At 45.4% G+C, this 14403-nt stretch overlaps 1 protein-coding gene across 1 annotated transcript in view; it reads right to left on the reverse strand.

Moving 5' to 3' along the window:
- Positions 1 to 14132, reverse strand: part of AGPAT2 (1-acylglycerol-3-phosphate O-acyltransferase 2) — an 82472-nt gene extending 68340 nt beyond the window's left edge. Inside the window, exon 1 of the mRNA XM_089684669.1 lies at positions 13451 to 14132. Coding sequence (XP_089540795.1) covers positions 13451 to 13638 — 188 coding nt within the window. The 5' untranslated portion in view covers positions 13639 to 14132. The remainder of the gene's footprint in view (positions 1 to 13450) is intronic.
- Positions 14133 to 14403: the final 271 nt, after the last annotated feature.

The following is a 14403-nucleotide window of genomic DNA, read 5'->3' on the forward strand; positions in this document are numbered from 1 at the left end:
GCTTTTATGAATGAAAAGCTATGAAGAGAGGAGGTGGACTTTTCAATCATCCATCCCCTTCCATTCATAGATCAGGTTTCATTCACAGAAGCTGTAGTACGGCTTCTATGATTGGAGGAGCTGAGTGGAAAGGGCGGGCATAGTCAGGCACTCTTGATGAGAGCATGTGACGGCCTCAAATTTTTATTATCCACTGCCACACCGGAAGAATATGGCGGCGGGCGTGGGGGCAAACACAGAAGCGGACTTCTCCTAACAAAAGAGGCATCAGCACAAGGGACACATCGCACTGATTGCACATTATGTCACTTGTGCTAATTTTTCCGTTTTTATTGTGACTGCTCTAGGGCTTTAAAAAAGTTAATATAGGTAGGTCCTAATATGACATAGTTTCAGTAAATCTAAAAACTACAGTCAGGTCCATAAATATTGGGACATCGACACAATTTTAACATTTTTGGTTCTATACCCCACCACAATGGATTTGAAATGAAACGAACAAGATGTGCTTTAACTGCAGACTGTCAGCTTTAATTTGAGGGTATTTACATCCAAATCAGGTGAACAGTGTAGGAATTACAACAGTTTGCATATGTGCCTCCCACTTTTAAAGGGACCAAAAGTAATGGGACAGAATAATAATCATAAATCAAACTCTCACTTTTTAATACTTGGTTGCAAATCCTTTGCAGTCAATTACAGCCTGAAGTCTGGAACGCATAGACATCACCAGACGCTGGGTTTCATCCCTGGTGATGCTCTGCCAGACCTCTACTGCAACTGTCTTCAGTTCCTGCTTGTTCTTGGGGCATTTCCCTTCAGTTTTGTCTTCAGCAAGTGAAATGCATGCTCAATCGGATTCAGGTCAGGTGACTGACTTGGCCATTGCATAACATTCCACTTCTTTCCCTTAAAAAACTCTTTGGTTGCTTTTGCAGTATGCTTTGGGTCATTGTCCATCTGCACTGTGAAGCGGCGTCCAATGAGTTGTGAAGCATTTGGCTGAATATGAGCAGATAATAATACCCGAAACACTTCAGAATTCATCCTGCTGCATTTGTCAGCAGTCACATCATCAATAAATACAAGAGAACCAGTTCCATTGGCAGCCATACATGCCCACGCCATGACACTACCACCACCATGCTTCACTGATGAGGTGGTATGCTAAGGATCATGAGCAGTTCCTTTCCTTCTCCATACTCTTCTCTCTTCCCATCACTCTGGTACAAGTTGATCTTGGTCTCATCTGTCCATAGGATGTTGTTCCAGAACTGTGAAGGCTTTTTTAGATGTCGTTTGGCAAACTCTAATCTGGCCTTCCTGTTTTTTAGGCTCACCAATGGTTTACATCTTGTGGTGAACCCTCTGTATTCACTCTGGTGAAGTCTTCTCTAGATTGTTGACTTTGACACACATACACCTACCTCCTGGAGAGTGTTCTTGATCTGGCCAACTGTTGTGAAGGGTGTTTTCTTCACCAGGGAAAGAATTCTTCGGTCATCCACCACAGTTGTTTTCCGTGGTCTTCTGGGTCTTTTGGTGTTGCTGAGCTCACCGGTGCGTTCTTTCTTTTTAAGAATGGTCCAAACAGTTGTTTTGGCCACGCCTAATGTTTTTGCTATCTCTCTGATGGGTTTGTTTTGTTTTTTCAGCCTAATGATGGCTTTCTTCACTGAGAGTGACAGCTCTTTGGATCTCATCTTGAGAGTTGACAGCAACAGATTCCAAATGCAAATAGCACACTTGGAATGAACTCTGGACCTTTTATCTGCTCGTTGTAATTGGGATAATAAGGGAATAACACACACCTGGCCATGGAACAGCTGAGAAGCCAATTGTCCCATTATTTTTGGTCCCTTAACAAGTGGGAGGCACATATACAACTGTTGTAATTCCTACACCGTTCACCTGATTTGGATGTAAATACCCTCAAATTAAAGCTGACAGTCTGCAGTTAAAGCACATCTTGTTTGTTTCATTTCAAATCCATTGTGGTGGTGTATAGAGCCAAAAATGTTAGAATTGTGTTGATGTCCCAATATTTATGGACCTGACTGTATACAAAGATTGTACAGACAGATTGCAATGTGTATGGTGAGCTCTGGGGTATTAGCGGGGGTAATTATAGTCATGAATTGACAGTTCCTCAATTTGCCTCTTCCGTTCTGTTTGCCCCCATAATTAGGAGAGGTCTATGATGTCCTGATCTTGCAAAGTACTCTGTTATCAAGAACAATCAAAAACCTGCCCTCCCCGCACCACCACCTCACCCTCTTAGCATTATTGGGAACCTTGACTGGAATGTCAGTTATACTGCACATGTAACTTCACCCTCCTTTCCAGGACAAAGCATCAGAGAGCTCCTATCTGCTCATTATCGACCAGGATACAAAAAAAACTCATGCACACAATCACCTGCAGAAATGTTATCAACCCCTCCATTGTAACCTACATAAAGATTTAGTCTGGAGTTCCTCTTTAATAGAGTTCAGCGAGTATTTCACAATAGTCACCCAACCGGCTGGGCCTGCTGCTCCCAGCAACAACGGTTGTGATGACCTGACGCAGCATGACAAATGACTAATTCCTGATTAAAAGGAAACCGTGCTGACAAATACCTGGCCAGCCATTGATCTATGGCTGTCATGCTGATCCACATGCTTCAGTACTTCCCGAGTCACTGACCTAGAACAACTATGCAGATTAGGAGCTCCCATATCACTCTGACTTTCCAATTGTTTCAGGTCAGTGACTTGGGAAATATTCAAGCTAGAGACAGCCAAATAAGCAGCATATGTTTGCAGTACAGCTTTCTTTGTAAAGTGCATGGAAAGACAACTTTTTTTTTTTAGTTTTGGATGAAGTCTGGAAGAATAAATCTCTTTCAGATTTGTATTGATTTCTGTGTTCCCAAGATGTACAGAACCAGAGGCGAGGGGAAATCTTCCAGTGCGGACAACTGTCTAAAGCTGCCCATACACTGTGACAAGTTTTGCTGGTTCCAGATAAACTGGCCAAAATTCACTAAACTAGTAGCCCTGATGACCCCCCCCCCCCCTCCTGCCAGACATCTTTTGAGTCAAATAACTTTTTACTCAAGCATATACCAGGGTACAAACATATATGAGGACATGTAACTTTCCATAATATGTCGTACAGTCAATGAGGACCATAAAAGAGAAGGAAATCATGGCAGTGCAATGGAAAGAATGTATACAGTACCCAAAACATAATGCTAAATATTAAACTGGATCTGCTATTTTGTCTAGGGTGGAGGGTAACAGGTCCTTTTATATGATTCTGCAATACAAATCAGTACAGAGAAAGGAAAGAAAACAAAAAAAAGTAGAGAATAGAGAAAAAAAATAGAGAACCCCCCCATCCCAAGAAGTGTTCAAAAGCTACAATAGAAAAGGGGTACAGTACGTGCCCCAATAAAGCTATGAGGGGAGTGGGCATCCTATCCCACTACTAAAGCTCGAAAAATGGCTGAATATAGAGCTGTAGGCCCGCCAGCATGTAGTGCAAATCCTCTCTGGGTCCAAACTATCTTCCGCCATCAGTGTTTCCATAGCCATGATGTCATTGAGAATCTGGGCCCACTCCAAAAGGTGAGGGAGTGAAGAAGATTTTCAGTGACGAGATATGGCTACCCTGACTGTGGGCTAAGTAGTGCCTGAGGATGCCCTTTTTGATCTTGGAGATGGACCCAGGAATCGACAGCTGGGCTACCTCGGGAGTAGACTGGATATCAGAGACACACATAGTTATAAGATGTGAAGACACTTTGTCAGAATGGAGAGAGGTGTCTACAATCCCATCAAATATGTAAATAGGAACCCTCTGATTCCTGACAACTTCAACACAAACTAGATGCGGAGGGATTCTAGACAACGCCAACACAAACTAGATGCGGAGGGATTCTAGACAACGCCAACACAAACTAGATGCGGAGGGATTCTAGACAACGCCAACACAAACTAGATGCGGAGGGATTCTAGACAACGCCAACACAAACTAGATGTGGAGGGATTCTAGACAACGCCAACACAAACTAGATGCGGAGGGATTCTAGACAACGCCAACACAAACTAGATGCGGAGGGATTCTAGACAACGCCAACACAAACTAGATGCGGAGGGATTCTAGACAACGCCAACACAAACTAGATGCGGAGGGATTCTAGACAACGCCAACACAAACTAGATGCGGAGGGATTCTAGACAACGCCAACACAAACTAGATGCGGAGGGATTCTAGACAACGCCAACACAAACTAGATGTGGAGGGATTCTAGACAACGCCAACACAAACTAGATGTGGAGGGATTCTAGACAACGCCAATGCAAACTAGATGTGGAGGGATTCTAGACAACGCCAATGCAAACTAGATGTGGAGGGATTCTAGACAACACCAACACAAACTAGATGTGGAGGGATTCGAGACAACGCCAACGCAAACTAGATGTGGAGGGATTCTAGACAACGCCAACACAAACTAGATGTGGAGGGATTCGAGAAAACGCCAACACAAACTAGATGTGGAGGGATTCTAGACAACGCCAACACAAACTAGATGTGGAGGGATATATATGGTGCAAATCAACTGGGGTCCAGTACCAAAGGGATACGATCTTATAGCTCTTCTCCTGAAAATAAGAAACATTGATCCTTTAGGAGTGAAAATTAAACATTTTCTCCAATCCTCTTTGAAGAAAGAGGTGCCTAGGAGTTTTTACCACTTTGGAGGGAACGGAAGTTCCCCCCTGGAGGTCCCCTCTCTCAAAATCCCATATCACTGTGATACCAAATGGGTAGGTGGTGTATCCTGGGTAAGAAAATGTTACAGGGAGGTAAGAACTGCTATTACCCTGGAGTCTTTCCTGAACCTTCAGAAAAAATGAGGGGAAGTGATGTTGGGCCTGCAAGACGGTGCAGTCAGGACAAAAATGGCATATTTGTGGCCAGTCCATGTGGGATAAGAAAGTGACAGTGGTCGCCCAGAGTCTTAGTCCAAAAGAGGGGTTGTCAAAGATGGGAGTTAAAGGTCCCGGTCGGTGAGAGAAGCACCGAGCAATGACGTACCTATCCCAGAAAAGCAAGAGCTGTTTGGTCAAGAAAGGAAGGGAAGTCAGAGGTGGATGGTGTGTGGGAGAAACCCAGGGGACGGCATGCAAGTCCAGAGGTGAAAGGGATTACTCCAATTGGATCCCTCTCTTGTCTGACTCACAATAAAACCAATCAGATACTCTGGAAAGGATTGCCACTTTATTTTAAAGTTCAAACAATGGGATGCCAAGGCCTCCCACTGACTTGGGCATATAAAGCACCACTAGTCTCAAACATAGGTGACGTGAGCCCCAAACGAAGGCAAGGATACTTGTCCTTAAAGTGTTTGTAAAGGCTCAAGGTTTTTTACCTTCATGAATTCTACCTGCAGCAGCAGCCCCCCCAGGCCCCCCTTAATAATCACCTAAGCCCCCTCCTGATCCAGCGATGTGTACTGGACTCTTGGCAATCCTGGGACTCCCTCTCCTCATTGGCTTAGACAGCAGCGAGAGCCATTGGCTGTTAATCATAGTCAGTGAGCCAATGAGGAGAGGGGGCAGGGCCATGTCACAGCGCACCCTGCATACTCCCAGCACATATATCCGTTACTCCCGGAAAGGTCCCAATCTCCCCTTTCAATCGGGACCCTTTCTGATCATGTGACCACCGTGACGGCAAATCACGATGGTCACATGACCCTAAAACCCTGCCCCGCCTTCCGGCTTCTGAAATTCTTAAAGGGCCAGGAGGAGCCGGCGCCAAGAGGTCAGTGTTACTAAACCCAGGATCCTGCATTCACTATATCTGGTCTCCCACAATACACAGAAAATGGAGACACAATTATTTTAGTAAATATAAAACTGCTAAATACCTTTTCTTATCAGCAGTATATAGCAGTCTTGTGATTTCTATCAGTGTCTGACCGAGCACTGGCTAAAGCTTGTAGGAGGAGTTTTCATTCTGCTCTGACTGTCCTATGAGGCTGCATAATCCCTGACCCTCTGTCTGGACAGTGCTGATTGGCCCTGTGCTGATTGCATGCATCCATGACAGGATCAAACAGCCTTTTTACACAATGCAGAGGATTACCCCCTTAGGTTCTGCAGTGAGTATAACAAGCATGCTTTACTGCATATACAGACTTATTTTACTGTTGTGGGTTTAGTAACACTTTAAGAGCATTTACCACAAAACAGGTGTGTGTCTATCTACTGGTAGAAGCACATGCACCATCCAAAAAAAAAAAAGCAAAAAACCTTCTAACAATACACACCAAACAGCATGTGCAGAGTGACTCCTAGAGCTCTGTACTATCAGCAGATGGGTTGGGGACAGTAGAAGGGGAGGATCAGAGAAGACAGGAACAGCTTTTTTACACAATGTGAAGGATTAACCCCCTGGGTTCCACAGTGAGTATAGCAATCATGCTTTACTGCATATACAGAGTGATTTTACTGTTGTGGATTAGTAATACTTTAATAGTATGGATAAGAAGCGGCAGTACAGGTATTGCATTAAAGTAGTATTTTCCTCCGGGTACTCCGGTTTCCTCCCACACTCCAAAGACATGCTGGTAGGTTATTTGGCTCCTGTCTAAATTGTCCCTAGTATGTGTATGTATGAATGTAAGTTAGGGACCTTAGACTGTAAGCTCCTTGAGGGCAGGAACTGATGTGAATGTACAATATATATGTAAAATGTTGCTTCAATTGATGGCGCTATATAAGCACCTGTAATAAATGAATAAATAACATTTTGGAGAGAGAGTACAGGAGGGTTATAACCCCCATCAGGTGTTTTTTTATTTTATTTTGCTGTTGTAGTTAGAACTCATGTCCCCATTGGAAGGTTTATCCTCTATCCCTGTTCTGGTGACAACCTACATTTTGGGATTTTATTTCCTTTTCACTTTCACTGAAAGTAAAAATATAATAGAGAGGTTGAATCTCAGTCACTAAACAATGGACACAGACAGCAATAAAAACTGACAGGTCTCCTAATTTCTCTCCAAAACTAAAAGAAAAAGTTTTGCCTTTAGTTCTACTTTAACTTTGGTTCAATCACAAATTTTAGCATACCCCCCTGGCCTTGTAATTCAGCCCTTAGCCCCAATGAAGCTGGGAGATTTAGGAAGCAGTGTGCCAGGCCTCCGGATCAGCACCGCGCTGAGATTTGCAGCAAGACAGAGAGCAGAATCAGAGGATTAATCATGCCGGAGTCACTGCAGTGGAATCTCTTACAGAGGAAAATATGTTCTACTTAGTCTGAAGGCGGAACACAAAGAGGAGCTATAAAGTGGTAAAATGGGAGAGAACAATGTAGCAGCAATTTAACGGAACAGAACACACACCAGAACAGGACACTCTCCCTACAAGCCAACTCTGCGGCAGAATTATGTGTTATTGGCCCCATAGACTTTATTGGGAATGCCTGAAAAACACTTGAAAAACCTGTATTTATGTGCGTTTTTCAGGTACTTCCATTCACACCTGCAAATGTACTGCGATCAGATGTGAGAGTCCCAGCGGGGATCCTATGATTAGCTGCGGGAGGCAGGCCTATTGAAAGTAATGGGAGGCTGCTGGCTCTCACAGCTAACCGCAGCTACTGTAATCTCCCATGCAGCGACTACATGCGACGATCGGTCCTGGACGCAGACAGTCTGCAGCCTCATTTCAATCCAACTATGGCTGTTCCCGATCAGGAGTCAAAAACCGAACATTCTGTCATTCAAAAAAACAAAAATAGCTCATACGATTATGCCATCGATTGTTTTGTTTTTCTAAAAAAAAAAAATTGTATCAGGCACTTTCGATTTCAGCATGAAAACTGTGTGTAGCAGCTGGCACGCTAACAGGGGCGGACTGACCATTTGGAAACTCGGGCACTGCCCGAGGGCCCGGGGTCAGTAGGGGGCCCCATGAGATGCCCCTGGTACCTTTTTCATAGGCTTTTTTTGAGTTTGGGCAAGGACACAGGGGCCCTATGAATCCCTATTACCCGGGGGCCCCATGAGTTGTCAGTCTGCCCCTGCACGCTAATGATGCAAAAAATTACCGATTTAACTAGGGATGCACCGAAATTTCAGTGGCCAAAACATTTAAGCCGAAAACACCCCTTTCAACCGTAATTTAAAAAAAGCACCGATACAGGTGCCGAAAAAACCCCACCCCTCGCAACCACCCGTCCCTCACCGCCGCTGCTGCCACCGGCCGCCGCTCGGTACTTCTCAGACTTACCTGAGAAACCATCGAACGGTCCCAGCACTGGGCATAGAGATGAGTGAAGGAAAGATGGCCTGCACTCATCTCTATGCCCTTGGAGGACCAGAGCGCTGTCACTTCCGGTTCCGGCCATTTTTTTTTAAAGCACTATATCAATGCTTTTTTTTGATCCAATGCTTTACATTGCAGAGGAGAGATATGGGGTCTTATTGACCCCACATCTCTGCATAAAGAGGACCTGTCACTAATTACAGTGCTGATTGTCCCTGTACTGATCACATGCACTCTCCAAAAGGAAAAAAAAAAAACCTCTCTAGCATTACACACCAAACCGTGCATGTGTACAGTGTCTCCACATGATATGTCTTATTAGGAGATAAAAAGGTGGACACTGGAAGAAGGGGAGGATCAGAGCAGAAAGGATCAAACAGCCTTTTTACACAATGCAGAGGATTAACCCCTTAGGGTCCACAGTGAGTATAGCAAGCATGCTTTACTGCATCTACAGACTGATTTTACTGTTGTGGGTTTAGTAACACTTTAATTACCACCTTAATCAACCACTGAACCTGTGTAATTAAAGTTCAGTTTTAAAGGTATGAGGTGGAATTTCTATTTGTGACTTGTCTGTGGCCTGCCTTAAAGTGGTTGTTAAGGCCCAAGGTTTTTTACCTTCTGTGTGCAGCAGCCCCCCTAATACTCACCTGAGCCCCATCGCTATATAGCAGTGTGCACGAGAGCCTCGGCTCCTCTGGGACTCTCCCTCCTCATTGGCTGAGACTACCTCCTGTAAACCATTGGCTTACGCTGTGGTCAATAACAGCCTGTGAGCCAATGAGGAGAGAGAGGGGGTGGCTCTATGTATGAATGGACAAGCCGAGCAGCGACTCAGGAGTGAGCCTGCTTGGGTGCACCCATAGCAAGCTACATGCGCAGGAGGGAGGGGCCAGGAGTGCCAGCAGGGTACTCAAGAAGAGAAGGATCTGGGCTGCTCTGTGCAAAACCACTGCACAGAGCAGTTAAAGCAGTTAAGTACGTATAATGTTATTTTTTTGTTTTGTTTTTTATTGCCTTTAAATATCACTATAAGCTGGCCATACATGCATAGATTTCTTTCATTCAGCTTCCTGCTTGGCTATTGTATTCTTACAGCTGCTGGTGCTAGCTCTCAGAATACCTGAACAGTGACATCAGCTAAATTGGCTGCAGCCACTGTTTGACAAATTTCCGACAGCCTCCTCCATCAAAAATCAATTGAACAATCGACTTATGTAAACGGAGCGATGCCGGTAGAGCCATACACTGCCCGAATTCAGGAAGAGACCTAGTTGTAAAGGAGGACCTATCAGGAGGGTTGTTACTGGCCACAGATGACTACTGGATGCAGTGCTAGTTCCAGGGCTGGCAGCAAGTTTAGAGTTGCATCAACCCTCCACTGGCTTCCAATTGCCCAGCAATTCAAAATATTAACAACATACAAAGCCACCCACAACTCTGCCCCAAGCTTCATCACCAATCCTGTCTCCAAGTATCACCCAAACCATACTCTGTGCTGATCTCAGGACCTCCAGCTCTCAAGCTCCCTTGTGTCCTCCTCCCATGCTCATCTCCAGGACTTTCCCAGAGCCTCTCCCATCCTCTGGAACTCTCTACCTCAATCTGTCAGGCTATCCCCTATTCTGGCTGCCTTTAGGCGATCCCTGAAAACTCATCTCTTCAAGGAAGCCTATGATGCCTCTGAATAGACATTTATCACTCCCATTAGCTCATCCCACACAGTTATAACCTTTTGTACTACTTGCCCCACCCTATTAGCTTGGAAGCTCTTCTGAGCAGGGCCCTCTTAATCCTTTTGTTTTGATTGTGTTTTAGCTGCACTGTCTCCCTTTATATTGTGCTGTGCACACTGCTGGCACTGTATAAGTCCTGTAGAATAATAATAACCCTGGAATTGGCACCGCTTCTAGGATGTGAGTAACGGCCGGCGCTGTATGGAAGCCTCGGCTGTGACAGACATTCCTTCCAGACACAGGGAGGGGATTGGTCAAAGACTACAAAGGAAGTGCAGCATCCAATCAGATCTTATCTATCCCCTGCAAGTGACCAAAGTGAACTCTGGAAGCATGATTACCACATTCATGATAGGCAAAGTAATCACAACGTAACAACGTTACCTTTATATCTGAATCTTTAGGTACAGTAGAAAGTCTGTATAAACTGTACAATTGTCCACAACATACACTCGGATTCATATTGTGGTGCATACCAGAGGTTCGCTGCTGCGGGGTGACACCAGGAAAAGGACAAGAAAACCCAAATATACAAAACAGCTCCACCCAAAGGAATAAAAGTGACCATACACTGTACAATCTCCTTTCAATTGGCCATACACAATACAATCAGATTGTACAACCTCCTTTAGGTGTACTGAAACTATGTAATATGAGGACAAACCTAAACAATCCATTCAATTTTTATCCAGTAAAGCCGGCCATAGATGGATCGAATCCCAGGCGGTTCGGCAAAGATTGACTGAGATTCAATTATTCTATGGGCAGGCTAGTTGTACTGAAGTCGGTCTGTTAAAGCGGTAGTAAATGCACAGCAAAAAAAAATTAAAGTCCCCTGAAAGATAATGCCTACTATTGCATACTAGCACATGTAAAGCCCCATACACACAATGAGAATATCGGACGAACAATCATCCATTTTTTTTCCGCCTGCTAGTCTCACATCGAAAGTAAAAAGGTTACTAAAGATACGAAAATTCTCGAAAGAAAATAATTTTCTCAAAAGAAAAGAAATTTCGAAAAAAAGAAAAGTGATGTCATGTATTTGTATTGTATTTTCAGACGACTACTATACTGAATAAACAAAAATCATACGATCTGGTATCATACGAGAAAGATTTTTGCGCTTCTCCCTTCAGATATTGTCGCATGAATTGTTGTGATCGGCCCTCAAGAGCTGTGTACTAACGATCCGATTATCAAACGATCGGTCCTCGTATGAAAGTTTTCATCCGATTTTCTTATCGTGTGTACGGGGCATAACACTTACCTTACAATGAAGCCCTCCAGCGGCGCGTTGTCACCGTGTAAAGGCTTCCATCTTCACCCGTCTTCCTTTCGGGTTCGTGGGCTCAGGCATTCTGACAGGCCAGGGCGTGATGACGTCACTTCCGCGCATGCGCGTGGAAGTCCCGGGCCACGGCACAAAGCTCTGAAGGAACAGTATGGGTATGCCGTTCCTTCAGAGCACATGCATTGGATTAAATGAAGAGAGAATATCTCCTGGAGGTAAAATTAAAGAAAGGAGTTTACAACCACTTTAATCGACTTCGGTACAACCAGCCTGTTGGATTTTGTTTTTTTCAGCTATAGCTGCCAGCAGTGATCATTGTGTTCTGCCAGCAGGGAAGGCTCCCCCCAAGCAGAACACTTCGCTCTGCAAGAAGGATTCCCCCATTAACAGTGTTGATGCGGGAATGGAGCAATTTTTCCTTTCCTTCAACCTGTGGTTGAAGAAAAGAAAATTGCATAATGTTTGGCCAGGCGCACATGACAGTTTTTGGTAGATCTAAAGGAGATTGTACAATCAGATTGTGCAGTGTATGGTCAGCCTTAAAGCGGAGTTCCACTCACGCTGTCAAAAAATAAAACTGTAGCTGTTGACTTTTAAAAAACAGCCACTTACCTGTCCCTCGGTGTGTCCCCTACAGCCCGTTTCACCAGCCATCCTGTATTCCAGGAGGCCGGCATCTTCAGTGTGAGCACATGGCTGTGACAGCTTGTGGCTTCACAGCCGGGTGCCCACTGTGCATGCGCGAGTAGCGCTGCGCTTCATGAATGGCCCAGTCGTCTTCTGGGACCTCTCACGTGTCCTAAAAGACTACAGGGAGGGAGGACACCTTCTGCTTCCGATCGTCTAGGCGATTGGACCAGAAGTGGGAGCGGGTACCTGCCAAATTTGGGTACCTGCCCCCCAAAGGTGCCAATCCTTAATGGGAAGCAGTCCTTAAAGCGGAACTTCCCCCTTTTGGGTGGGGCTCCACTTTAAGCTGTCCATACAGGGATCGAAGTTCCACAGTTTCAGCAGGGGCAGGCCAAATTTCGATCCATCTATGGCCGCTATTCCCACTCGACAGAAATCAATTTAATGATCTGTCGAATTTTTTCTGGATTAGCTGGCTGCAGATCAGTGCATTCTGACAGTGGAGGAGTCCTGCTGTCAGAATACAATGGCACAGCAGGGAGGATTCCTCCATCCACCTTGCTTGTGTGGATGGGGGAATCTTTTTTTTTTTTTTTCCCCGATTAGTCCTCTGACCAATTTGGAAAAAAAAAATGGACATCTATGCCAGCCTTAAGCGGCCATACATGGTACGAATCCCGGCTCTATAGGCAGGCTGTACCCAAATCGATTTTTGTAGGACTTGGGTACAATCAGCATATCAGATTTTTCATGCGACTATTGCTAGCACCTATTACAGCCGCTAGCAGTAATCATTGTGTTCTCCTGGCGTAGATAGCTCCCCCTGCCCCAACCCGCCCGCCGGGAGAACACAATAGCCAATAGGACTGGCTGTGTTGGTGGGGGGAGTTGAGGGATTTTTTTTCCTGCAACCTGTGAAAATCGCATCATCTATGGCCAGCCTTAGATCTACCACCAACTATGTAGTAGCAGAGTCTTCCTAATTAGACACAAATGGAAAGTACTGTTCAGGTTTGTCTTCATATTAGTTTTGGTAACTCTAAAGGAAATTGTACAATCGGATTGTGTAGTGTATGGCCAGTGTAAGTCTCAAAATACCACATTTTACAATATTTTTTTTATCAGTCTGAGTGCTATCAGTCTGCAGACCACCCAAAACTGAGCACCTGACAGTTTCCTCCACATTGGTGAAACCTTGGATCTGAATTCCCAACCATCGGGAGGGGTTTCCACCATTCCTGCTGATACTGGAATATAATGGTGGGAGGAGCTGGAAAGCCTGGCAGCGAACGTAGGCCTATGACACTAGCGATCCTGTCCCTGGCGGGGTTACCAAGGTGTCCTAGGCCTCAGAGACCCCGAGAGATATAGGACACCAGTGGTGACTCCATCTACAATCTCTGGCTGGACTGACCTTTTGGATATTAATGAAAAAAAGTCATACTGAATTGTCCACTTACCTCATATTGTCCACCGTCCTGCCACCGTTTTTCAGCAGGCACACCGGCACCGCCAGCGCAGACAGGATAAGGCACAGAATGCAGTAAGAAACGATTTTAAACTGGAATTTGAATGTGCTGCTTATCTCCATTAAAATCAAGGGGGTGAGAAAAATCATGGCCAACCAAAAAATCCACCACAGGTCCATCTTGGGACCCGAGCACTGGAGAAAAAACCGCAGGGACCCGACCGCAGCGAATCCAAAGCTGGCAGACCCACAAAATGGTCAGATGTTGGGGAATGGCCAGTACTTTACAATAGTGTCTGAATGTTCAGGGAAGGGGGACCGAAGTGCACAGCTACACGCCAGAGACATGGGCAAAGTATGACCGTGCCACCGTTACTGCATGGGAAATGGGCGGGGCCAAGCCAGGTACACAGGTGAGCAGGGGAAAGGTAGAAGTCACATTTCAGGGAGGGAGAGGAACACAGGCTGACAGGTCAGGGGATGGGAGAGGAGGACAGACAGTGCAGAGCAGGGAAGGGGGGCAGGTAGGTGGCAGAGATGTATCACCCACTCCTGGGGGGCACCTACAGATGGGACCACAGCACCCAGGACCCCCCGGGACCCGACAAATCTGACAAAAATAAACAAAACAACAGAAAGAAAGTTGTCCCGCTGTGTGATCAGGAAGAACATGAGGAGAAGAGGGGGCGGGGCAGGGAGGGGCAGTCTAATGACAGGAGGAGCTGTCAATGACAGGACTGCCCACTCATGAATATTAGATGTCAGGGAGGGGTGGAGTACAGAGCAGGGTTCAGCTACAATACAGAGAGCATCATACACACTGAGAGCCCAGACAGAGGACAGAGAGGAGGAAGAAGGGGGGGCAGTGTAATGAGGAGGGGGGGGGAGTTAGTGTAATAAGAAGAGGGGCAGTGTAATGAGAAAAGGGGGGATTAATGAGAAGGG

Source organism: Staurois parvus, unplaced genomic scaffold (assembly GCF_062004578.1).
Source record: "Staurois parvus isolate SC_StPar_1 unplaced genomic scaffold, SC_StPar_1.0 ptg000352l, whole genome shotgun sequence".
In the NCBI taxonomy this organism is placed as follows: domain Eukaryota; kingdom Metazoa; phylum Chordata; class Amphibia; order Anura; family Ranidae; genus Staurois; species Staurois parvus.